This window comes from Molothrus ater, chromosome 3, assembly GCF_012460135.2.
Source record: "Molothrus ater isolate BHLD 08-10-18 breed brown headed cowbird chromosome 3, BPBGC_Mater_1.1, whole genome shotgun sequence".
Lineage (NCBI taxonomy): Eukaryota > Metazoa > Chordata > Aves > Passeriformes > Icteridae > Molothrus > Molothrus ater.
The window spans coordinates 60,437,670-60,464,924 of NC_050480.2; the positions used below are offsets into that span (position 1 = coordinate 60,437,670).

Consider the following 27,255-nt stretch of genomic DNA (forward strand, 5'->3'; position numbering starts at 1 on the left):
AAGACTGTTAACTTAAGAAACAGCCCTGTAACTTTTCTTAATTTTGCATTAAGTACTTCTTGCCCTACAGAACAGTGTAGGTCCTTTCTGGTGAACTCTCCCAGGATTCAACAAGTGCATGGATGGATAATTTTCACAAAATCCCAGAGTAGTTTCTGTTGGAAGGAACCCTAAAGATCATGTAGTTCCAAACCCCCTGCTGTGGGCAGGGACACCTTCTATCAGATCAAATTTCTCAGAGCCCCATCCTACCTGGCCTTGATCACATCCAGAGAGGGGAGGTCCACAGCCTCTCTGGGCAACTGCTGTCAATGTCCCACCTCCTTGATAGTAAAGAATTTCTTCCTAACATCTAATATTATAATATGTAATAAGTATCTAATATTATCCTTGTCTGCTCTTAAAATATGCATGAAATATTTAGAGTTGGCCATCCTTTTAGTAAAGAGAAATGTAAGACAAATACTGTCTAAACAATTACCAGAGCATTTGATGGTATTCTATGCAGAGAAAGCTTATGAAGATAAGCTGTGTTTTAAACATACATTTTCAAGAACTCAGTATATACAGTGATGATTGTGTCTCACTCAGTATATACAGTGATGATTGTGTCTCTTCCATCTGGTGTCAGATTTATCCATCTAAGCAGGTTGGCTATATAATATATTATAGTCATGGCTTCAGCTGAAACCAGGGAGATTTCAGAACACTTTGATGCCTGTTACAGGTTTCTGCAGAACCAAGGCCCACCTCTTGCTGCTCTGCATACTTCTTGCTACTTGAGATATATGTTTGAAGTTATAATTAAAATATATTATCTGCTTCCATCTGACTCCTGGAGGCAATGAAAATCCTTTCCACTTCTTTCTCAAAAGGGAAGAATTGAGCGATATTTCTGAAGTGTGCACTTTAGGGGCATTGGCTGTTAATTTGAGGGGTTTAGTTGTACAGATTAGGTTGGTCTTTAACTGTGATGCAGTCAGAGTGTAAGACTGTTAATGTCAAATTGCAATGTTCCAAAACTGCATGAAAGCGTAGAATGATAAGGGTGGTTTTGTTTTTCAAAGAACCAAAGTTAAGTACCAGGACCATAGTGTGGTATCCTCTCGTATCTTGTATATATTGATACGTATATATTGAATGGGCAATACAACCTTTTACATAAAATGTAATATAAATATTTAATATAAATATATATTGAATGATTATGCTTCTTTTATTACTTCATAGGTTTCTTGACTAACAAAGTAATTTAGAAGGTTACATGACTCTTTTTCCCAACAACGCAAACAAGGGGAATGTGTTATCCATTTACAGAATCAAAATAGATATTTAAATGGAGATGGTTGATAAAACTGCATGCACAGATGATTCTTATTTGTCATTTCAGTTAAAATGTAATTATATTCTCTAATTTGTGTATATTAGTATAATTACTCCACAGGGAAAAAAAAATATTGCCAGAGTACAGAAGTAAGCACTTCCATTACAGCATTTGTGTGTGTACAGAAAACACAAGACCGTGACTGTTTCATAGCAGGGTGCACAGTTTTATCACACGCTGAAAAAATTGCACACAAGGAAATAAGTCAAACTTATCAGTCACTCAGGATTATGGAGAATGATTACTGTAGACACTAACATTCATCAAATATTAAGGTGGTTTACTTTTTTTTTTTTGGCTGGGCAGCAAACTTGCAAAGAAGCGCAAGGATGCCATGGGAACCACCCGTCAGGAGATGACCCACATGGTGAATGCCATGGACAGGAGTTACGCCGACCAGAGCACTCTGCATGCAGAGGATCCCCTGTCAATCACATTTATGGACTCACATAACTTCAGCCCCAGATGTAAGTAGACAGTTATAGATACTCCAGAGTGTAGGTAAATATAGAAACACAGAAAACAATTCTGCTTTTTAAGGAAAATTCTTTATGCTCCAGGTTTTCCAGGAATGATGGTAAAGCCAAAGGTTGAGTAGGGATGTTTGTATGTTGTTCTTATTTGAATATGGCAAATTATTTTATTAAATATTTACATGTGCCTTCACTATGCAATGATATTTGTTTTAGGGAAAGTATCATACTTCCAGAATACCTCAGTTAAAACTTGAAATTGAGTTTTCCCTCATGAGACTATTTAATGCCAGCACGTTAAATATTACTGCACAACACCATGTCTGTAATGAATAATAATATGAGATCCAAATTAATTCCTATTTTTTTGGCAGTAAGGACATTACAGCAGAAGGAAACATTGACAATTTTCATTGCTGTTTGTGGAGTTTAGAAACAAGCTTGTTAATATATCTGCGAATGTGTTCTATATTTGTATTCATTTTTTGTAGACATGCCAACAGTCTGGTTTGGAAAAAGTTTGGGTTTCTGACTGTTAAGGGTTATAGCTGCCAGTGTTTAGCACTCTTGCCTCCCAACATCTGCACTATACCTTGCCAAAAGCAAGGTACTCCACTTGCGGACCAAATATTTCAAGACTCGTGTATAAATTACAAAGGCATACAATTTTGCTATGGAGCTGGTAGGAACCTGAGTTTCTCACAGCTCCATGGACTTGTGGCTTGGCTTTAAACAGATCTGAGCAGCCTGAGCTGCTTCTGAATTGCCACCTTTTGGGAAAGACACTCCATGTCTCTTCTCGTCTCCCATACTGCTTACTGTGCTTGAGCAAAATGCATCCATTAAGGCTCTTAAGCTCTTTCCTGGTTGTTGTAAGGGAAATGGCTTTTGGAGGAGGGTTTATTGATTGGTTTGTTGAAGCTTACCAAACTGCCAAGTGCTAACATTTCGAGTGTCTCATAATCAATTATAAATTGGAGTATCAGCCTCATGGTTTTCCTACAGTTTTGGCTGGAACAGTTTAAAAAGTCTACAAAGTTTGATGCCTTATTGGCATTGAAATTTGTGGAGGCAGGATTGCAGAGACATTTAGATATGGACTGTGATGGTGGATCCCAGACTAAGAATTTATCAGAAATTTATATGGCTGTTAGTGAGCTTGGGCTGCCAGGCACTCAGGCAGCCTTTCAGATGGAGTGATGTGATGCCAAGAGTCCATGAGCTCCTGGTTGGTTGGCAAAGAAATTGGACATCACCAGTTTCTAGCATCCTAGGAATGTGATTTTTCGTGTTTTAGAGGGTTGGTTTCTTCTGACCATTGTCTGTACTGGGACAAGTCTTCCAAGATTTCAGGTTTTCCTGCTATGTGACAAACTTTCAGGCAGATTGTTTGAGAAGTGGAGCTTAATTCCATTACAGACACTTTGACGTTATGGTTTTTTGTTCCAGACTGGAACAAAACAAATCCTGCATTCTGCCATTTCTGTCCAAAACAGTGCATTTATCTCTGCATGGTTCTAGTTGTGATAATAAAAGATAAAATTCTATTAATTTTATTCAGACATCTGCATCTGTGTATCCCGTGATTTTCTTATACTCATTATGAACAATCTCTTTGGTACTGAGCATTAAAAAAGCTATTAACAGTAAAAATGTATATAATTTTTTTAATTGCCTTGAAATAGAAATATCCTATAAATTGCCTTTATAGAAATATCATTTTATTTTGAGATTAGCTATTCAAGTATTACATGAGAGGATGGTTTTAAAAGGAAAGAAGTGAGTTCTATGAAAGTGAACCATTATTGTGAAGTGAAAAAAACAATAGTGAAGGAGGAACCCTTTCAAAAACTAAATTGCATGTAATGTCTTCTTTATTTCATTTCAGTAAGGATCTCTTGGCTCTTATCATTACATTTCTAAAGTCTGAAATCACTGCCTTTCATACCTCTTTTATTCAGGATGCTTTCTGGAACTGTATTTATTCTGGTTTTCTATTGTAACAAAATTAATGGAGTTTAGTTATCACTTGGTCATACTCTGAAGTATATTGTTTTTGTTCTTAAAAATACACAAATTAAGGGTAATGTGTTTCTTCATGGGCTTTGTTTTCCTACAGTGCCCAATGATCCACTTGTGCCGACAGCTGTGTTAGGTGAGGACCCTAGTCCTTCATTATCCATCCCTGCATGAGTTCTGTCTCCTTGCATGGTTGAACGTTGAAACAGCTTGTTTTATGTAAAACTATGCTGTTGCCAGAAAATAATTTTACACTCAGTTCATCAATTCAGAATTAGACTGACAGCAATTTTCGAATAAAAATTATGTCCTCATTAAGAAGTTATTCCTAGTCACTGCTAATTGAAGAGTGCATGAGGAAATATGTAAATGGAAAACACTAAAATTTTTCTCCCCAGAGCTTTGAAACTGAATTCCAATAAATTGACATGTGAAACTAGAGCTCTATTAAGAGATCTTTAAAAACAAAATTCAGGTCCACATTAACATTTTTTGGCTCCCAAAGTTCAATTTTCTAAGTAACAAGAATGAAAAGAAAAATGGAAAACAGAAAAACTTTCAGAATATCTAAGAGAAAACAACTTTCTTTGCATGTTCTGAACAGGTACTTCTCTATGCCTATATTAATTACTTAATTCAATTAGTATTAGCTAGTAAATTTTTCAGCTTTTTACTTACTTAAAAAAAGAACACACATTGAAATGGACAGGCTGAATATGTCTATGCTGCATATAACACTTAATGCAGGTTTTAGAGATTTTTTTTTCTTTTAAATAAAAAGATAAAAGTACTATTTGTACCCAAGTTCTTGGTTGGATAAACTCAATGTGCAGTATTGAGTTTCAGTCAGTTGCTGTGGTTATTTTAGGATAAAAGACAAAAATCAGAAAGTAGATGTGAATATAAACATGTTGAAAATTAGATTCCTAGAAGTAATTCTTAAAGGGACCTGGGGGCAAGGAAATCCCTTCTCTGTTTTGAGGAGGGATATTATACATATAATACAGCTTCTTTCTGGAAATTGTCTCATTATGTTTTAAAAATTTTTAGCAAACAGAATTTTTCTCTTGCAGTAGAATGTTCCAGTGCCTCAGTCCTCCTTAGTAAGAACAAATTCTGATTTATATTAGTAATATTTGGGACCCAAAGGTCAATTTTCTGAGTATTATTTACTACTAACTGGGTATTACTACTAAGTATTAATAATGCTCACCCCTAGTTTTTCCTAATTAGGCTAATCTAGACTAAATTTTCATTGCTGTCGATTTAGCCATTTCCTTTTGAGAGACTCATAGAAAATATGGAAAACTGGCACATTTCTGTCCTTTCAAAACCGACTTTTTCACATGGAAAGGCTTGTGTCCTCAATTATTTCTCTTTTAGTTGAGTTTAACCCAGTTCTTTCACTCACCATCTTGTAGGTGACGTTTTCTAAATTTGTTGTCATTATTTTCCTCTGAATGTTTTCCAGCCTTCCAACTCCTAGGTTGAATTTTAAATTGCAGTGCCTCAAATCAGGTAGCATTTTTGGAAGAAATCTTAATGCTGAGCTGAGTGGAATAGGTACCCCCATAACCCACTTTTACTGTTTCTGTTAACTGAACTGTATTTTCTCCTTTTTATTGTGTTCATGTTGCATTGAGCTACCTGTTAAATTCAGAGTTATAATTTTCCAGTCCATTACTCCATTTTGTAGTTATATATTTGACTTCCCTTTCCAACACACGCTATTGTTGCATTCACCATTCAATTCACCTTGTTGATTTTCACATTGTCTCCCAAATAATCAAGATAACTTTGTAAATGTGATCCTGTGCTTGTGAAGTGCTCATGGTGCCTTCAGTGGCATACTGCCATGGTATTTTCTGCTGTGGCAGACACAGTCACAGACAGCTGTGAATACTGAGGGCAAGGAACTAACTGAAGAACAGCTTAATAGTTCCTGTCTGCTTTTTCATCTACTGGTAATGATATTCTGGGCATGATAATTTCCTCATATAAGCAAAGCATTGATAGTTGGAAGAGGTACTAATTTTCATAGAGTGGACTGAAATAGTGGAGAGAAATGTACAAGTTTTTTGGTACACCATGTGGTAAAAGCTGGGTATCTGTAACTTTGTTCCTTTGGAACTGCATCAATTGGCTCTACTCTATTTTAATAGAGCCTTTGCTTGGCCCAGCATGACAAAATAGTTTTCTTCTGCCTTATTTAGAGAAGAGGAATATTTTATGGGTTCTAAATCATAGAAAATGAGGTTTTTTATATGAAACTCTTATTACTTTGTAGCTATGCTAGTTTTCTTTTTCTTCATGTATAAGTTATTAATGCTGCTCTCCATTCTGTGTACATTAGCACTAAGTTGGTATGACAGTTTTGCTTTTCCTGAGTCCCAATTATTACACTGATAGTATAATAATGTAGCCCTTACATTTTTTAAACAGATTTCATTGTTGCCTATTGTGAAGATTTAACAACTTTGAATGTCATTTTCTTTTAGTCATTTTCTAATATAGTCCTGAAATAAATTTCTCATGTTCTGTTCACTCATTGTTTTTTGCTGCTTCAATGGGTTAAAGTGCCTATTACTGGTAAGTATTCAATGAGCAATGGGGAGAACTACAAAAGCAATGGGGAGAACTACAAATCCTGAGGTGATTTGAAATGTGTGTGATTTGGTATGGGTACAATACAATAAAAAGTGACTGCTGCATGTCGCTCACCTTGTTAGGCAGATTAGTGAGGCATAAATTAGGTACTGAAATTAGCAACTCGGGTGACAGTTCAAAGAATCAAATTTCTCAGGAGATTTAATTCCAGAAGACATTAATAGTGTTTACATTTTGGTGTAATTGTACAAAGTCCAACCCCTGGGGAGTCCATCTTTTTCCTAGAGTGTTTTGCCTCCTAATCTAGATCCTTTGCAAGGAAAGTGGTAAACTGATTTCAAAGAAGTTTAGGAGGGGTTGACTACCCACTTCTCGCTTCAGTAGCTACTTAGATTAGAATTTTTCTTCCTCTGTAAATTAATTTGATCTAATAATTTCTAATTTGAATAAAATTACTATTTCACAGAAGGGATTGACAATATATGCAGCTGACCTCATGCAGCTTTGACCTATGTTTTTGATATGAGAATTCTTGTAGCACAGAGAGTGTTATAAGAAACTTCGTTGCTTATACAGGGCAAAAAGTTGTGACTAAAACAGCACACTCAACTCAAGTTTCATTTGTCTACTAAAAGACCTGAGTTAAAATGACCACTCTGTAGTGCTGATTCATCTTCTTAAGTGGAGGTGGTGTTCTGAAGTGGTGGCATAATTGCTTCTCTTTTTTACTGGGTTTTCAAGTCACTTTTTGCTGGCCTTAGACAAATTATGTGCTGATACCACTATGCAATTATTCTAATTTATTGTTTAAGTTGTAATATTGCTATTGATGTGTATTAGCCCTTAAAAAGTTACTTTGGTTGATGGAGTCTGGAATTTCCAAGTACATTAATGTCATAAAGTTTTGTAGTGTCAAATAAAATGCCCCTCAGACATCTTTATTACTGGATGAAGGACTGCAGACTTTTGTATGTGTTTGCTGTTAAATTTCTTTACGTACTTCACAGTATTTATGTGCTGGAGAGTAAGTGCTTTGCCTCCTCAAAAATTAGAGATGTTTTTGAAGGAAAAGGTTAAAAATAGATGTTGATATGTATAGCAGCAGGTTTTGCTGCTCTGTGGGTACATAATGTGCTGATTTCTTGTGAATACAGATGAAAATCACAGTGCAACAGCTGAGTCCAGCCGACTCCTGGATGTCCCTCGTTATCTCTGCGAAGGCACAGAATCCCCGTACCAGACTGGGCAGCTGCACCCTGCCATCAGGGTGGCTGATCTCCTGCAGCATATTAACCTAATGAAGACCTCTGACAGCTATGGATTTAAAGAGGAGTATGAGGTGAGATCTCCAGCGGTGGGGCTTTGCTAGGAAAAATCCCTTTGAAATCGGCAGCCTTTTGTTTGCATTGTATTGCAGAAGGATGGAACTAAATGTCATGGGTTTAAGTGAAAAACAGATGAACAGGCATAAGATTCTTATATATGTAACCCAAAAGTGAAATGGTAAATGGAGTCCAGTGGTTTGGGCCTTTACAACTGCCTGGTAGAAAATCCCTGTGTGTTCCCTAGGGTATAAAAAGAATCTTTTTGACATATTGTAAGATGTTGCCACTCTTTTGTTACTGCTCTTTAGTGGAAATGCTGTAATTAGTTATGTGAGCTATTTTTAGTGCAGATCTCCTGGATTAGGTTAAAGAAAAGAATTTAACCTGCCTGGTTTTCCAAGAAACATTGACTGGAAGCACTCTCCTGATTTATTTTAGCATCTCAGTAGGACAATAGTGGGACAGCTCCAGTTGAGAAGCAGTAAAGAGATAATAAGGGTAGTAATTTCTTGAAGTTCTAATTAAACCTGCCTGCCCATGTCTACTTACAGCTTTAATGTTAAAATGGAAACAAGAAATTCCCAGCCCTGGAGGCAGAAGATGAGTACAGATTCATTTGGCTTCTGATCTCTGAATCTGTTGTGATTCTTAGGGATTAGAATATCAGTCAGGACACACAGTAAAGATGGGAATGGGACTGCTAAGGTTGCTCACAATACAGCTAGGTTTACAATGAGTTTTCTCTGAGTAAGCAATCTCTTCTGACACAGTTTTCAACCTTCTCTCCTTTCTGCAGCTGTCTCTACTGTAAACATAAGAACTGGAATAAATAAATGTGTGGTTTTTAAAAGAATATTATGCTCTTTTCCTCTCTTTTACTTAAACATGCTTTGTTATGCTCTGCCTAACTTCAAGGCTAAGACCAAGTGTCAGCCACTACTCTGGGGGGAGGGTGGTCCCTGATGCTGTATCAGGTGTTTTCCTGCTTGCTACTTCTCTCTCTATACATGACATCTGTTCCCTGCTTTGGGCTTCTCACTGTGCATTTAAGTTCTGATTCCATGGCTACTGTGTATTTTCTGGAGATAACTTACCCAGGATAAGAGATCATCTGGAAGGAAGGAGTAGCATAGACCTACAACAGCAGTAAAATATCTACGGGCAATGAAGAAAAAACCAAGCAGAAATAAAAGCTGCTTCTATCAATACTGAGAGATCAAAGTCTTAAGAGTTCAAAAATGTAGAATGATTTTGCTAGTGACTAGAGGTAGGGATATGAGGAAAGGCAAAAAGAACAATGAACATTGGCAGAGGAGAGTTCCTAATGTCTCTGTAGGAAGGAAAGGTGTTTTACTAGGTAATGTGGAAAGCAATGTACTGCTGTAGTAAACAGGCTCTATATTACACCGTCCTGTAAGAAGAGTGAACAGTATCTCTGTGCTTTCTCAGTTTACTGTCATTCCTCCATAGCAAGGACGTACAAGCAAGTTTAGCCTTCTGGCAATTACAGGATTTGAAATCCCTGTGGAGTTCCTCAGTGAGTCAGAGGGACAGAGGCTCATTCTTTAGATATTTCTGTACCATGGCACTGCCTGGGTGACCAGGGCAGGCGAGCAAAGCTGAACTTACTTTATGGTGGGGCAGTTCTTTTAAACTGTTATTTTTGGAGATAAATTAATGGTCAGAATGTTTTCTTTCGGAACATTTTTATTTATAGAGTTTCTTTGAGGGGCAGTCAGCTTCTTGGGATGTCGCTAAGAAGGATCAAAACAGAACAAAGAACCGCTATGGAAACATTATAGCATGTGAGTATCGGTGTCCTCGCTTTGAGCGATAGCTCTACTTGTGTGTTACTCAGGCCGTGCTCTCTCTTCCTTTGCAAGTCTCCAGTGGCACAGCTGCTGAATACCTGCGGTGGAGAAGCAGAACAGTGCCTTTCTCAGCTTTTTCTTTTTTGTTGTTGCTGTTGTTGTTCTTCACAGTTCAACTTTCTTCCTTTTATAACTCAGGCTGAATTTCACATTTGCATCTCTGTTGTGCAAGCTGTGGTAAGCATATATCAGCAACATGCTGGCACTCATTTGGGTGTTGATTCTGTTTGTTTGCAATTTGTATTGTTTTACCCATGCAACGGAACACGCAGGAATCACCGTGCACGAGAAATCCCTGAATGGGCAGAGTTACCTCTTCATCGAATCCCAAGTGCATTGCTAACTCCTTTGTCTTGATTTCATTAATGTCTCAATATGAACTTGAGCAGGCTTGGGTGGAAGTGAGGAAACAGTAATCAGCATTTTTGGTTTTCTAGATTACCAGCAGTGGAGCTGATGTTGAAAGGGACTTTGAGCAAGTAACCTGGTTTCTTTGTGTCTTTTTAACCACTTGTGACAGTGCCAATACTTTTCAGCTGCGCTTAGTGAAATTGAAATGTAGTGAAGGTTTTTTGAAGTAATTGCAGCCCTCAGACAAAATGGTTCTTTGTATTTCTGTGTAAACAATTTGTATTTAAGGATTGTAAATTGTGAGGCACTTATGCCAGCTGATTTTGGTTTTCTAGATGACTTACCGTTAATATTTTACTTAAAAATCACACTTCAAAAAGGCTCCGTAACCACTTGGTTTTTGCAGATGACCACTCCAGGGTGATTTTGCAACCTGTTGAAGATGATCCATCTTCAGATTACATTAATGCCAACTACATAGATGTGAGTGGAATGTACAGCTTTCTCCCTCTCAATTTGCCAGCTTCTCTATGTGAAATTATTGCATGTTATGCTACAAAATTATTAAAAGCTTTCTTTTATTAAGAACAAATGTACACTTTCCTTGTTCTACGTCCTAGTACTCACTGACATTGTTGTGCTTTCTTTCACATCTGACTTTGGTTTGGGCTGTAGATTTGGCTGTACAGGGATGTAAGTACCACTATATGTGAATAACAGCATCCTATTGTAAATATTTAATATAGATATTGTTATTAATTACTTTCTTCTTCTATTTTTATCAGTTGATAACTATGCATGCCTCATCTAATTTATCTCATCTGTTCCTTTAAAAAATTTATTTTCTGTGTGAATATTTTTTTGTACCTGTTTTGAAAAGATAATTTAGCCTTTTAGCTTAGCCCTGAATATTATTGGATGTTAGGTAACTCAGATGAGCCTATCTGTTAAAGAGAATTTGCTGTTGACATTTTTTAGTGGTCATTTTGGCCACTAGCTTTTCTTTTCCCCTTCCCACGTATATGTAAGAAGCTAGATAGTAGGCTGCACTGTAGTTCTTTGAAAATATACCTGTGGAGTAGTCATAATATGTGTTTAGTAAAAAAAGGAGGGATAATGACATATGTAGGTTTTGTGAGGGGGGTTGTTTATTTGTTTATTTTTAACAATTTTTTAGACAAGCAATATTTAGCTGGCATTTGCTTTAAGGTGCTAATTTAGGCATTACAAAGTATATACACAAACACACACGCATATATATATATATATATTTTAACATGGAAATTTCCTCACTTCTGAAAAAAATCTCTAAAATTTGAAATTCCATACTTTAATCAAAATACAAATTCATTTATAAACTTTAAAAACTGATCCAAATTTTGCCAGGCAATTTTACTAACACAATATGACTTTTCTGTAATTAACACCTTAGGAATAAACAAGTTGTTACATTCAGATTAATTCCATAGCCATTTGGAAGATAGTGGAATAGTTATGACAAGTGTTTTTGAAATCTATGGCTTTGATTGCTTTTCTTTATAATTGCACCTTAGTAGTTTTTCTTGACCACTTTTAGTTGATAAGTTATTTAAGACCCTTTTGACTTTCCAGGATATAATGATTTAGCTCCCAATATATTTCTGTCTTTTTTATTTGGATATTTTAACATGGCAATCTCTGTGAAATGATAGGCCTGTGATATTTTGCCTGGGGCCTGAAACAAGAAAACTCTCACAGATTTTTAATAATTCCCTGAGGATATTTATTTTCTTATTTAGGAGTGAATTGAATCTCATTAGAAGCAGGCAAGAAAGCTACAAGTTAAAATTGGCATTGTACAATTTTTAAGTGACACTTTTATCTTCTTCTCAAAAGCATTACTAAGTGTAAACCTGTCTAGAACAGGTTCTACTTCCATAATTTTAAGATGTGACTTGATATCAAGGACTTCAGGAGAAATTCTTTCATCATTTGATGCAATTTTGGTCTCCCGTAAAGCCAAGAATAGGATATTCAAATGTTTTTTTTAGAAGCCCCAGAGGAATGTGCTCTCACTCTAGACAGGATAATGAAGCAGTCTGTGGAAAAGAATATAAACTCCTTGTGTACACTGAAATCCTTCACTTTAGTAGCATCTTGTGAATGCCAGGAATCGAAGGGCCTGTACTCCCCTGTAATGCACTACTTGCAGCAAGTGGCCTAATAAAACTTAACCTGGAGAATAACTGGAGTTATAAACATTTCCACATTGTGAAATTCAGTATTGTCTTCTCACCAGCAACACTAAACTTTCCTTCCTCTTTGTAGCTAAATTGCTGGCACTGGTCAAAATATACTCTGAATTATTTCCTCAAGAGCAGTAGCTCTTAGTCTTGTGGTTTTTATGTGGACAATTAGTGCTGCTAGCATTGGCATAGATCCAGCTATCTGGAAAGGCTTAGCTGTGTAGGATTATCTATTTACCTATATATATGTGTGTGTGTAAGACTGTGTATATACTTGTGTGTATCATGCCCACTGTAATTGATGCACACTTTGTACAGTCAAGCAGATTTCACTTCAGTAGAACCTTGATTCTGTGCACACACCAATGTGTCCCCATTAGTTAGGCCTGAGGCACATCCCTCTTTGTGCCTCTCAGTGATTTTCTGTCCATAAAAAGACAAAAGGTGTGTATTTTTTCATATTGGCTAAACTGGGAACACAGATCAGCTGTGAGATAATGTGGTGGCAGAGAATTTTTATTAAATTTAAAATAAAAGCCCAAATATATACAGCTAGGGAAATAATGTCAATAGAAGACTGATTTTTAGGTGCAAGGGACCAATCTAGAGTATTCCTTCCTGGTACACTACAATGTCTGTTCAAGTCAGATGTTATTATTTTCATTTTATCTGTTGTCATTCAAACCTTTTCAATATTAACTGGTTTTTTAGGTTTTGAGCTTCATGCTGCTCTTAAATATTGGTTTGTTCTGAAAATGTTGTCTAGATATAAGGATTCTGTAGTATCCTTATGCTTTTATTTTCCACTCTTTGTTACTAATATGGTACTCAAACCAACTTATATTGCTGTTTTAGGGATATCAGAGACCAAGTCACTACATTGCCACCCAAGGTAAGGATCTGCCAGCTTTAATCAAATCAAACAATTGTTCTCTGTAGAGTTCCACAGTGCTTTGGTAAAATAGAAGTAGAAGAAAGTAAAGCATACCCAGTATTGTGAGTTGTCATCTTGTGTTATGGTAAATTAACATAGTATGTTTGGGTGGAATGTGAATAAATTCAAAAATTGTACTTATGTATCATGTTAATTAGCTATTGAGCAAATCTGTCAGTGATAAATTCAGCTGATAAAGTCAGAACCTACTACCATGATTTCCAATTATGAAGATGAATAGAGAAAAGAGACATGAAGAGAGAAGAGAACAGTTTCAACCTGCCTTGAGGCATTTTTCTTTCCATATTATGTTTTATTTTGCTGTCTACAACTTGGTCCAGGATGCAGTGAAGATAGTAATGATAAATTAAACTCTTTCAGAAAATCTGGGTAAAGTAATGCCAGAGGAGAAGGACTCTTTGTACAAAGGAGTGAGGCAAATCTTTATCATATAACATCCTACTAATAAAAAGAGGTGCTAGAGGAAAAAAAAAAGATTTTTTTTTGTTTGTATTTCTGATAGAACTCCTCACAATGAGGAAAACCAAACAGATCAGTCTAAGATTGCACTGAAATATCAGAGGCTATGATTTAAAGTAAAAATAATTAGATTTAGGTGTGCCATTATTTGATATGTCGGCATAATCAGATAGCTGTTTGGAAATATCCTATTATTTGTCCCTTAGTTGATTGTAGGCGCACACAGGAAAGTTAAAGTAAAAACTTAATTTAAAGCAGGTTGCCAGAGTCGTGACCACATTTGTTTTTTATTTTTGTGTAAGTGCTGCCTAAATAGGTCTCTACATGGCATTAAGTCTACATTTGTATTTTACTTCTGGTTTACTATGCAAATCATTGCACATAATAGTAGGTAAAGGAGAGAAAAATGTATTGCTGCTTTTGTGTGCAGCCTTTGATCTAGCATATGAAAGAATGTGTTTTGAGTCTTCAAATGTGGTACTTGAGGTTAGTGGTGTGCTTGGCAACGTTAGGTTTATAGTTGGACTTGATGATATTAAAGGTGTTTTCCAGATAATTCTGTGATTCTATGTCTGTTGTATACAGTAATATTTACAGCACTGCTGGATGGTGGTAAAGGAGCTGTTTTGGAGACTATTGTAACAGGGTAAATGCTTCTGTCACTCAACTGAACATGTCTCTGCAGCAGAGCAAGAAGCAAAACTTACACATGTGCTTCTCATTGCCTCACAGAAAAGTACTTAAGTTAGTTTAAATACACTTCAGGGGGAAGTGTCTGGCTCAGTGCCTACTTGTGCATCCATGCTTGCCAGGAAGCAGATAGCAAGTGCAGAGTATCTGTACCAGCACCCTCCTGCCTGATACTTCACTCTGGCATGGGCATCTCCTTGGTGAGCACCTGAAGAATCTTGTTCTCAACACGTTATATTTAACAAATGTAAAACAAAACTGGAAGTGTAACTATAGATGCAGTCACACGTTGCTGTGTCCTTGTAGTTCTCAAGCAACTTCTGTTGTTTTGCTACATGAAACACCTGCCATTATTTCCTTTCAAGTGGTAATTCAGTTAAATTGAGAATATCCAGCACTGGTTAGAAGTAACAATATAATCTGGAAACCAGCACAATGGCAGGATGATGTGGTTTCACAAAATTTTCTTCTCTGAGCAAATGTGCTCACATGTATCAGCTCTGAAACACACCGGATTTTATTCTTAGCATTCACTTTGACTGTTATATTTTGCAGAATATTACCTGGATTTTTTTCTTGCAGGTCCAGTTCATGAGACTGTTTATGACTTTTGGAGAATGATATGGCAGGAGCAGTCAGCTTGTGTTGTGATGGTCACAAATTTAGTGGAAGTTGGAAGAGTAAGTTTTTGGATTTGTTTTTCTTTTAATGCTGCTAGTGTAAAGAAAAAACTGCTAACCAGGCATACTATGGGCAAAATGTAGAAGGGTCTGGTGAAGGGCAGCCCTGCATCCTGAGGGGGCAAGGGGAAGGAGTCCAGGCAATGTTGCAGTTATGATATTGTCTAAAAGCAACTTCTAAAAACTGATGCTGTGTTGCTTTCATGAGTAGTGGAAAATTATCTGAATCCAAAATTTATATTTCAGCAGAATTGGTTTGTATAGTGTCACTCAAATGAGAAGAGTAGTAGAGGAAATGTGCTTCTATATCAGTGGCTAGAAACCAGCAAATTATTTACAGTTTAGCAGTAATACATGCCTCAGGGAAGTCTATAAGGTATCTGGGATTACTTGCAACAGTTTGATTATGGGTACAAAATGCATCACAATTTAGCATAAGTGGAAATATATTCCACAGCTCAGCACTAAAGAAAATACAAATGCTCATTTAGAAGTGAATTTGGCCCCTGAACGCAGCTGTGTAAATCAGTGGAAACTCCTTGTAGCTAGTGCTTAACTTGACATAACAGCCACAAGCCATGACAAGCCACATGAATGCACAGTCATTTTGGAAATAAATGCGATGTAATGCAGTACATGCAGTGCAGTATCCTCAAGCTTTTCTTTTCCCTTGGTGTAAAATCATACCCCTTTTTTATTTAGGTCAAGTGTTACAAGTACTGGCCTGACGACACTGAAGTTTATGGGGACTTCAAAGTGACTTGTGTAGAGGTGGAGCCCCTCGCGGAATACGTTGTCAGGACCTTCACTCTGGGAAGGGTGAGCACATTTTGAAAGGGCTAAGCAAAATCCTGTTTCCTGGTAGCAAGGAGGATGAAAGAGGCTATGCTGAGGTTTCTGTGGAATACCAAATCCCTCTGGCTTGTTAGCTGGGCCACAATGTAGGCAGCCTTACCTTACCGTGGGAGTTATGCATTGCATCAGTGCTACCCAAGCATGCATCTCACTGTGGGACTTTGAATTTCCCCAAAAATGTCAGCTGCTGCCATCCCCCTCTGAAAGTCACCTCTTCTCCACAGTCACACTTCTGAGCTAAACTCAAGTACCGGATTATGAGTCATGCCTGCTGTTCATCCCTTAACCCTCTGTTCTGACCGCTTCTGAGTCAATCTCAATCAAAGGACAAATTCTGTGAATACTTCGTGTGATACAGTTGTGGTCTTATGCTAAATCATATTTCCCTTTAAATGTAGCAGGCCCTTGCCTTAGTTAGCAAAACTTCTGAAAATCAATGTGAAATACATCGAAGTCTATTAGAAAAAATATCTTCAGTGCAGCAAAACTAGCATACCTAATATCTAAAGTAAAAATTACAAACTTCAACATTAAAATAACATCTCTAAGCTTCCTATGGATCATTGCTTTAAATAATTGCTGAAATGATGAAAACTGCATGTAGATTCTACCAATATGTGTGATCATTATTTGAGCGAGATAATATCTAGTCTATGAAATGCTTCGAATTTCATAACCTTTTTTTTGCCTTTTACAGAGAGGCTACAATGAAATCCGTGAAGTTAAACAGTTTCATTTCACTGGCTGGCCAGATCATGGAGTTCCTTACAATGCCACAGGACTGCTTTCCTTTATACGGAGAGTCAAATTATCTAACCCTCCTAGTGCAGGGCCTATTGTTGTCCATTGCAGGTGTGTACCAAAGGCATAGATTTGTATTTTTCACAACTGTTTATATGGGTATTAACAGCAGTTTCTTCTTAAGCATCCATCATTTTGAAGTGCTCTGTTTTTGTTCTTCCCTTTTTGAATTGCCTAATTCACACTGCAGTAGGATTTGGCTGTCTACAGCAATGTTTGAAAATAACCAGATTCTTTTCTGAAATAGAATAGTCTGAGATTTTCTTTTCCCCGCAACAGGTGCACCAACTAAATCATGATACTTCAGGCTATCATTTTAGGTAGCCTTCAACAATTTTGTGACAGCATTTGGGAATGAGTGTAGATACATCTGCTTTGATAGCTTGGTGTTGCATATAATGTCTGAACAGATTATTAATTTAAAGCAAAGTAAGCAGCTAGATGAAGAAAGATGGAATGAGGTTAGTGGCAACAAATACAGAAGGTTTCTCCTGCACAGATTTTGCAAGGTTATGTTGTTGGGACACCATCCTTGGCAAATAGAATTTGCTTTCTACAAATGTTTGATTTACCTAAGTATTTTAGTCAAATGTTTAATTACATTTTGTAAATAAAGTTACTCAGCCTTTACAGATTACAATAATTCACTGTGCAAAAATTGTCCTTAGCTTTATGTAAAGCCAAAATAAATCATAAGTGAATCTTCTGGATATTGTTAAATGTGCTGTCTGAACAAGCTTGGAACTTGCCTGGTAAAACATACATTTGAGTTTCTTATTGTAATAGATAATTTAAAAATCATTCTTAGTCTTATTAAGGAAAAACAAGATCTATAATATTCTGAAGTGCATAAGTTTAATCAATCTTCAGATTTCAGTTAAACTAACATTTTAATTTAAATATTGATCTGGGTGATAAAAGGAATAAACTTTTTTTTGCTGTTACTTAGTGAATCAAATGTGATAGAAAATTTTTGTTTTGAACCCATCAAAAGATTTAAAGGATATTATGATGAGAAGGAGAGAAGATAAAAATTAGATAGTGGTTGTGATAAAAAATGGAATGATTTTATGCAATTCTCTCAATAATGGTTATGAAGTTTGTGGAAGTTTTTCTGGGGCTATTCCTAACAGTATTTACTGATTCTTTTCAGTGCTGGTGCTGGACGGACAGGCTGTTATATTGTGATTGATATCATGTTGGATATGGCAGAAAGAGAAGGAGTTGTGGATATCTACAACTGTGTCAAAGCTTTGCGGTCCCGGCGCATCAACATGGTACAAACTGAGGTACAGCAGTTTGCCTTTGAAGCACCTGATGCTTTTTGAAACGTTCTAGGTCAGGATTTCACTGTGACTCTGCAAAGTGAGCAGGTGGTGGCCCTGTCGAGGGGGTGCCTCCACTGGCGACGTTTGCTGAGTGTAAAAGCACCCAGAACCAGGGTGGTGCAACAACTCTGCCAACTTTTGTAGTCTTTACAGAAACAAGTGCCCTCCTAACTAGGTAATAAAAGGAAAGAAAGATGGATTTTTTCAGGGAAGACCTTACATTAGGCATGTCTGGGATGTCTCTCTCCAGCTCTGGTATTAGCAATCCTAGGATCCCAAAGGTGGAATTTCAGCCAGCTGACTCTTGCTTTAGACAATCGCCAATCACTTTATCTATAAATTGACTGGTGAACTTTATGTCTATTTCAGAGTCTCTTTTCAATTCTGTTTTTGTTTGCTTTATTAACCTTGCTGCGAATCTTTTCCATATTTTTACTCTTGGTCTTTCAACACACCTTCAGCAGCTTGACAATAAAACTATTGCCTTAGGAATGAAGTTCTAGAAGCTCCCACTCTGCCACCAGAGTACCACTGAGCTTCCGAAGTTTAAACAGATTATTGGTTCCAATTGGCAGATGACTTGAAGTGGTTCACCACTTCTCTCTCCTGCCCTCCATAAGGACATGTACCTGAGATATTATTTAACCTATGACCTCATGGAAATCTCTGCAGATGGCAGCCAAACATGTCAGTGTAATTTGGTGCAGTTTTAATTCCATGATGCAACCTATGCCAATTCAACAATAGATTGTCCTGGTCAACTACTCCTGCTATAGGCCCATTCACCTTTGGGAAGTGAATGGCGTGGAGTGTTTCAGTGTGACTGCTGTAACCCTCCCAGTCTAATCCACACTTGCATGTGAATTAACACATCTAGTATTACTCCTTTCTGTCCCTTTTGCCTCTTACCTCTCACCTTCTCTCAGAGTTTCATGCTTGCGTAGCAAAACACACTGTCATTGCATCAAGTTCTTGTGATGGTCATACAGTCAATAATAGCTCCATAGCTGTATGGATAAGGCTGTAGTGCCAGAAGATGACTGTGGTCATTGGACATGTGCTGCTTTTACAGGCACATGTTAAATTCTGTGCTCTTAAGGGCCTTGTTGGTATTCACAATACCTACATGAGGCTGGCACAGTTCTAGAAAAAGTTTGTCTATTACTCTCAGGGTGAATAAATATAATGGGCATTTTTGTGTAAAAATTGACAGGAGGCCTAACTGAAATAGTATTGCAGTTATCTAGGACTCAGGCTCTCACAAGGCAAGTTAGTAAAAATGAGAAGAATTGGTGCTTCTGTTGGAGCACACTGGGATTTATTACTGGTCTAGAGCCAAGTATGAGGCAACTGATGCACTAGCTTGCACATGCACAAGGAGAATGCAGCATGCCAAATACTTGCTAATCACACTAGTAGTGCTTGAAGCAATTTACACTTTCTGCTAACATCAGAAGATTGAAAGCTATTAAAAAAAATTGATAAAGCAAACAAGCCTTTGGCATATGCACAGAAACCCACAAGCACTACAAGAAAACTGAAAATCTCTTAAATAAATTACTATCCCTGTTCTGTTAAGTTTTACTGAATTTAAATTGGTCCTGAAGGAAACATCCTTGTTCGCTACACCTCAATAAGAACAAGACTGTATTAAAGCATTATTTAATGTATTGATGGACAGTACTTTGAATGGGTTTAAGAGTGCGCAGTAGGCCTGTTTATCCTAAAAGAAGGAAAGATCTGTTGGTTTTAAATGACTACAATTTTTGTTTCTTTTCCTAATTTGACAGGAGCAGTACATCTTTATTCATGATGCCATTCTAGAAGCTTGCCTGTGTGGAGAAACTGCCATTCCTGTCTGTGAATTCAAAGCTGCTTATTTTGATATGATTAGAATAGACTCTCAGACAAACTCTTCACATCTCAAAGATGAGTTTCAGGTATTCACAGCTCCTACTAACTCTTGATGTGACAACAATTTTTTTGCCTCTAGATACATTTAATTTATTTTAAGGAGAAGGTTTTTCATATGACTTTTGTAGCAATTTGTCCCTAACTTTTTGTCCACAAAATAAAGCACCCATGTTTATGTGCTTTGCAAAATTGTTTTAAATACAGAATATCCTCCTTTTAATAAAATTGCAGTAAATATCTGTCTGAAATAAAGACCAGTGAGTTGGAGCTAGAGAGAGTTCTGGCTTGCATTTGCACGTCAAAGGCATAGCTTTTTAGAGCTCCAAAGGATCCTCTTTGTTTTATTCCTTTCTGAAGGGATGGTGTCACGTGGAATGTGTTCAGTGGTACATAGAGTGCCTTTAATACCTGCAGCTTCACCCCCCTTGCAAAGGCCCAGAATGTCCAACAAACAGATAGGAGCTTGCATTTTCTAATGTCTTCTTGCTAATGCCTCATGTTTTCTCATATTGCAATATTTTACAGTAAAGCTCGGGGCTCCCGAGTGCCATGTGTGTTAGCTCAGCGTGCTAAAACAAGCGTCCTCTCTCCCTTAGACCCTGAATTCTGTGACCCCTCGCCTGCAGGCAGAGGACTGCAGCATCGCCTGCTTGCCAAGGAACCACGACAAGAACCGCTTCATGGATATGCTGCCACCTGACAGATGTCTGCCTTTCTTAATTACTATTGATGGGGAGAGCAGCAACTACATCAATGCTGCTCTTATGGACGTAAGAGACTACCTTCTTTGTCTGCATAGCGTGCCATGGAAAGCTCTGTAAAGTGAGAGAGAGCACTTGCTGGTTTAAGAAAGGGTAATTCTGTTGCTGCAGTGCCCAGTAAAACAGTCCTAATGAGGAAGGGCTGGGGGGAGAAGATAAAAAGCCCCACCAGCTTGTGTTTTTGTTCAGAAGGTTAGTTATCTTTAGTCTTTGGCATCCTTGTGGGATCCTCTGGAAATCTCACCTTTTTAACAGCATTACATAAAGCTCTAGTGTCCAGACCTCCAAATCTCAAATCTCAGCAGGATCTCAAAAATCTGCTGTTTGTTAGGAAGTAAATGTTATCTATCTGAACATGAGATTACTATCACTATTTAATAAAAAAAGTCTTTCTATACTGAGGCAGGAGCAACAGAGGAAGAAAAAATGGTTTTCTTGGCATGTTTGGGTATAGAGTATAGGATTTGGGAGTTTGTTTATATTTTGAGTTGCTGCTCTTTAAAGTTGAAGTCTGAGTAACAGAAGTACAGTCAGGGGAAAAGGTGAATTAATGGGAAAAATGGAGTTGAACCTGCTTATGTTTGTCTGATCAATAAAGCAGTTCATGTGCTACCAGACACCTTCCTGTGCCTCCCATTAGCATTTCCAAAGTTAGGCCCCTAAAGCCACTTTACAGTAAATGCTTAAATAAGTGGCCTGATTTCCAGGAGCATCTCCCCTTCAAAAATGAAATGCTATCAGAAGCTGCCATGTCAAGGAGAGATGCTGAAATAAAATGGCAAGTAGCAGCAGAAATCATCCACATTGATTGGTATAGTCATCCTTGAGTTCTGCCTGAGCTAGGGCAGGAAACAAACTGATAGCAGGACTCTTGAGTGTGCAACAGCAGGCAGAACATGAACCAAGCAATATATTAATGGATTGGCAATCAGAGGTAATTTAGAAAATGCAGAAATGGTACTAATAAAGGAAAAACAACAGCAGAAATAAAAGGTATTATATTACAATAAGGCATATAACAAGGTTATAAGTAAAAGGTTAAAATTTTGGGGAGCTTTTTTTTTTTTTGCCTTTTCTCTTCTGGTGGTTTCTTTTAAGACTGATTTATTCAGAGAAGAGGAACTACTCCTGGACAAGAAAAAGGGACTTTCAATAATTAAACTGAAAGAGGAACTTGCCTCTTATCTTTCTTTTGAGAAACATGATAAATTATGGGAAAGAAGGTTAGGAAAACATCAGCTAGGACTTGTTTTATATCTTACAAGTACAAGGGAAGAATAAAAATTGGTTGTCCCTGTGTTGTCCCTGGGCAGTTCTAGGAAGTAGGACATGAACTGCTAGTACCCCAACATCCTTCCTGCATTGGAAAAGGTTAAAAAATCTATATTAATAAAATCAGCCACCTCCTTAATCTCTTGTGAAGCAAGTACTGATGCTAGAGATTAATTGGAAGGTATGTTGATATATTGCACATAACGATCCCTTAGATCAATCTTCAAATAAGCAAGCTTCCACAGCGAAAGTGGTTTATCTGCCCTACCTGGTCTTTCTCCTGGGTTAATTTACTTTTCCATGGATGGTTACAAATTGCCTGCAAAAGACTTCTGATCGCTCCTCTTCTGCTTGCTGCTCATAACACATCCACAGGAAAGTAGCCCCTCCACTGCTAGTTACATCTCAGTTACATGGGAGACTGGGAGTCCCTATTTGCAGTTGTGTATAACACAGCATACAGAAAATGGAACCTGTGGTCATGGCAGGAAATAGGATTTTGCTGTTGAACTTATGCTTTCTGCTGGAATTGGGTCCCAGTGATCCCAAAAGTCAGTTCTGTGGGCGTCCCTGTAGTTGTGCACTGCGAAATGGAGTTTGGGATTGAGCTTAGTCCCTTGTTCAGTCATAGAGTTCACATAAAACCTACTGTGGAGAGGGTGATCTTCTAAGGTCTCTGCACCCCTTTCTGTATCATTGGATGAAGGTTCCTTGCTTGGCTCCTGGACACAGTACCTAGAGAAGAGTTGCCTGAGCCTCAACTCAACTGAGCCACGAAGAACACCTTGGAGTGTGGCTGGAGCATATCTGAGTGTAAAAACAGGGCTTGTTCTGTAACCAAGAAGAAGGCAGACCTGAGCAGAGTAACCTCTTTGTTCTTTGGAGATGATGATATGTTTTTAACTTTTACATCCTCAGTGATATATGAAGTAACTGATGTCACACCTTTGTTCCGTTTTTAAGTTTTGTTCTGTTTCAGTAGAATTTAAGTACATCCCATACCAGTACTGACAAAATTGTTTTCCTTTACAGAGCTACAGGCAGCCGGCAGCTTTTATTGTCACACAACATCCTTTACCAAACACTGTGAAAGATTTCTGGAGATTAGTGTACGACTATGGCTGTACTTCTCTTGTGATGTTAAATGAAGTCGACTTAGCACAGGTTCGTTTGGAGCTCGAGTTTTCCATGTACCATCACATGCTTTAATCATTCTGGATTTACTACATAATGAAAATGTAGAGCAGTGCATGACTTTACAATTATTCTCTGCTCTACAGCAACTAATCAACACTAGCTGCTCAGTAAAGGTTAGGTGAGATGTCTGCAGTGGAATAAGGCAATGCTCAAGTTGTAATTTACCATTTAACTATGGCTGTTTTGCTCTGTCACAGGGTTGCCCACAATACTGGCCCGAGGAAGGGATACTGCGGTACGGCCCCATCCAAGTGGAATGCATGTCGTGTTCCATGGACTGCGATGTCATAAACAGAATTTTCAGGATATGCAATCTAACAAGAGTAAGGATTATTCTAACAATATGTGACAGAAAAATATGTCATTTTTCATGCTCTCTTGGCTCTTTGTGCTTTTTAATTTTGAATAATAGTAAAGTACTAATGTTCATAAGACATTATCCAGAAAAACATCAGTCAAGTATCAGTATCTAATACTGATTTCTAGTACTTTTCTACAGCTGCAGTACTTTTCTACAGTACTTTTCTACAATAAGCAGAGAGAGCTTTAAGGTGAATGGATGTTGTTCTGAGGCATTCATCCCTAATGTGTGAGAAGTATTCTGTATTCTGTTTGTTTGGAGTACAGTAAAAGAAATATCCCTGTAATGAATGTGTACTGACAGGTATTTAGTTCATAGCTTTGGTAAGATGTTTTCTGTGGTGAATCACGAACAGAAACACTGAGGCTGATTTTACAACCAGCACCTTCTCAGCTAAGATGTGAAAACCACAACAGGAAAGGCAGACTGTGGCACCCTGCAAAGCAGGGTGTGATAAAACCCTGAAAATTCCTCTGCCTCTAGTGGGTTCTGCCACCACTGTGCCTCAACCTACAGTTACCATCTTTTTCTCAACTTCAGTAGCAGCACCAGTCTTGCATTCTTGTCAGCTCTTTCATACCTTAGACCATCTTATCTTTTTACTGTCCTATAGTGTTCCACACTCTTGCAGCATCTTCTTAAACCCTGCTTGCCATACAGTGTTTCCTCTTTAGCTCACCTCTATGAATTGCTTATTTATATTGCCCACCACAAAGAGTTACAGACACCTGTTCCACCAGTCTATGTACAATTAACCAGCAATCTCTATTTTACTTACCAACTTCTTTTTATCTTCCATCCAATACTGAACTTATCACAATTTCTAGTGTATCTTGAGTATATGTTTAACTCTCATTAATCTTGAAAGATGACTGTGGGGAAAAATAATTACTGTGTACACAAAGAACTTTCATGTGTTTTGTTTTAATTTTGTTTTCTTTTATTTTGGTCACATTTTCATTTATCAGAGGGCAAAGATCAGTTTTCATGTGGCTAGTATTTTGGTCATTTTTTTATTTTTTTGCTTATATTCAGAATTACAAAAAACATTTTCAGCTGGTTTTGGAAACTACAGGAAACAAATGTGTGGGCACACTGGCAAATATTACACCATAGCACTTTTTTCTTGTATTTTGAGACTTCCTCTTTTTTTTTTTCTTATTTTATTTTTTTCCATTTCTTCTTTTTTTCATGATGCTTTGATTTTCTACTCTTCTACTTCTCTTTGTCTCCTACGTCCTTTTGCTCATAAGCCTTGTTTTTAAAAATCTCTCTGCTCTGTTGCTACTTTTCTAAAATCCACATTCCTACTCATCATCTTCAGCTTCAAGAAAGTAGACAGAGTATTTATTCTTCCTGTTATTGGGGCCTTTCTTGTGACAGTCAAATTCTATTCAAAGCTCTCCCCGTGTCACATCTAGCACATGGAAGGCTCAGAGACTGGCAGCAAGGCTTTCGTGATTATTATAGTCTGGCACAAAGGGAAGACTTCAAGGACAGTAGTCGTGTTTTTGCACCGGTATTACTTGTTGTTCATTTATAATGGGGTCAGTTCATGAATAGGGGCCAAATGTATCTCCCTCTATTTTTGCGAGTCTAAGAATTTAATAGTGATGTTTTAAATTGATTCGTGGTGCTAAGCAACCTTGGCATATAGAATCTATGGAATCTAGGGTATTTGTTGATTTAGAATTCAGGACAGGTTACGTTTGGGATCGATAAACTGTGATGTGGTCTTCAATATAGTTTCCTTTTTTACCTTTTCTGACATTTTCCTTTAGCTCAGGTGGTAGAAATTCCAGGAGGCCATATCATGCAATGTACACACCTTAAAATCTCCATAATATAAACACCTAGGTTTCATGCTAGTTTTATACTTCGGTTTCCTAAACCAAGATGTAAAGGTGACATTTTGACCTAAATCACTTTGATTTTCCTCAGCCACAAGAGGGCTATCTGATGGTGCAGCAATTCCAGTATTTGGGATGGGCTTCTCATAGAGATGTACCAGCTTCCAAGAGATCCTTCTTGAAGTTGATTCTCCAGGTTGAAAAATGGCAAGAGGAATGTGAAGAAGGGGAGGGCCGGACCATCATCCATTGCCTGTGAGTAACTTGGAGAAAGTCAACTGCTGCTCTTCAAATAAATTCTTATAAATTAATTCTTGGTTTGAATTTAAGCAGTGTTCTTATGGATACCTTCCTTTGCACCTGCACCTGTTACTTTTCTAATTAAAAGAAAAAAAAAGAAGTACCACTGCCTACCACTGTAGGCTTTTGTTCAACTTTTGGATTTTTCTGTGTCAGGTCAAGGAATGAGTATTTTGAGTGTGATACTACAGTGATACTGTGTATACTGTCACCTGTGCATAATAACATGATTTTCAGGTGCAAGACACGTACAGATCTGTTTCTTCTGCCTGGTTTTCGTAAGGAAGTCTTTTATAGGTGCCAAATAGGGGATTTTGTGTCTGTTTTGCACAGAGTGTGCTACATTTTTTCTCAAAAGGAAAACCTACAGTATTTTGAGGGATTTAAACTGAAAACTATGGATATATGAAATCTGAAAAAAAGCTCTATTACAGCACACCATACTAAAACTATTGTTTTGTTAAATGGCTGCTGGCCTGCTTACCTGATACTTAAATGGGACCTAGTTTGGGAGTTTTGAAAAGATGCTGTCTTCTTCTCCCTAAGCAGAGAGTAATCCATCTGTCTCCTTACTCTGAAGAAAAGACCTCTGTTTAAATGTTCAGATTTAACTAGTGGCCCGTTTCTGCCTACACCACTTCAAAATTAATAAGAAGAAATTCCTACCTTAATTTCTTTGAAATTAGATTAAAATAGTTCAGAAGTGTCCCCAAAGGTCAACAAGTTATTAAATCAGGATGCCTTAGCATATCTGGTTGAATAATCCTCATTTCATAAGTTAAGTGAGTGTCTTTCCAGAAGTAAGTGGTAAATGTACTCGGCATTGAACTTGTTTTTATTATTTCTAATGTCCTACTTGCCATTGAACTTAGGTTTAGGGGGTTTTTTAATTATTTCTAATGCATATGTAATTTAGACTTAAAGGATAGTTGGGCAGCATGATGGGCTGTAAGGGCAGAATTCAAAAGCAGTAATTGAGAGGAAGGTCAGAAAAAGTAAATGTCTTAGACCAAACCCACTGGAGCTGCAAAGAGATTGCTAAAGTCCGGTCTCCCTCTGGGACTCAGGAATTACTCCTGCTTACAGAGGGAAAGAACTGAAATGAATGATATTTTGAAAGAACTGAAATGGATGTTTTGGATGCTGTCCTAGTCCACAGTGGCACTTAACTCTCTCTTCTCCTTGTGTACAGAAACGGCGGTGGCCGGAGCGGGATGTTCTGTGCCATCGGCATCGTGGTTGAGATGGTGAAAAGGCAGAATGTGGTGGACGTTTTCCATGCCGTGAAGACCTTGAGGAACAGCAAGCCCAACATGGTAGAAACTCCGGTAAGCACCAGCCCCGCAGGGTTCCTGCAAACAACCAGGGAGCCAGAGGCTCTCTCATTGCATGAGTTGTGTTTTCAGTCCTGTGCCCACAAAAACAGTGTAAACCTACTGTGGGCCAGAAGAAGAAAGGACAGCTATTGTGTGTAAATGCAAGTCAGCATCATGAGAGGACAGGCTTGGTATTTTACACTACCTTTCTTGTCGTGGTTGCATGCTTTCTACAGAAAGCATTCTGAGTTAACAGAATGC

At 37.6% G+C, this 27,255-nt stretch overlaps 1 protein-coding gene across 13 annotated transcripts in view; it reads left to right on the forward strand.

Moving 5' to 3' along the window:
* Positions 1-27,255, forward strand: part of PTPRK (protein tyrosine phosphatase receptor type K) — a 380,751-nt gene that overhangs the window by 350,123 nt on the left and 3,373 nt on the right. For 3 of the 13 annotated variants that reach the window (XM_036404523.1, XM_036404528.1, XM_036404524.1), the window contains 18 exons: positions 1,691-1,851; positions 3,977-4,012; positions 6,454-6,465; positions 7,638-7,822; positions 9,526-9,613; positions 10,437-10,513; positions 10,706-10,723; positions 13,111-13,147; positions 14,942-15,039; positions 15,742-15,858; positions 16,592-16,746; positions 17,849-17,984; positions 19,814-19,963; positions 20,534-20,707; positions 23,003-23,134; positions 23,365-23,490; positions 25,470-25,633; positions 26,871-27,006. In XM_036404523.1, coding sequence (XP_036260416.1) covers positions 1,691-1,851; positions 3,977-4,012; positions 6,454-6,465; positions 7,638-7,822; positions 9,526-9,613; positions 10,437-10,513; positions 10,706-10,723; positions 13,111-13,147; positions 14,942-15,039; positions 15,742-15,858; positions 16,592-16,746; positions 17,849-17,984; positions 19,814-19,963; positions 20,534-20,707; positions 23,003-23,134; positions 23,365-23,490; positions 25,470-25,633; positions 26,871-27,006 — 2,002 coding nt within the window. Of the gene's footprint in view, positions 1-1,690; positions 1,852-3,976; positions 4,013-6,453; positions 6,466-7,637; positions 7,823-8,604; positions 8,662-9,525; positions 9,614-10,436; positions 10,514-10,705; positions 10,724-13,110; positions 13,148-14,941; positions 15,040-15,741; positions 15,859-16,591; positions 16,747-17,848; positions 17,985-19,813; positions 19,964-20,533; positions 20,708-23,002; positions 23,135-23,364; positions 23,491-25,469; positions 25,634-26,870; positions 27,007-27,255 lie in introns of those variants that run through there. The other 10 variants (XM_036404526.1, XM_036404530.1, XM_036404531.1 and 7 more) reach the window with 6 other exon arrangements.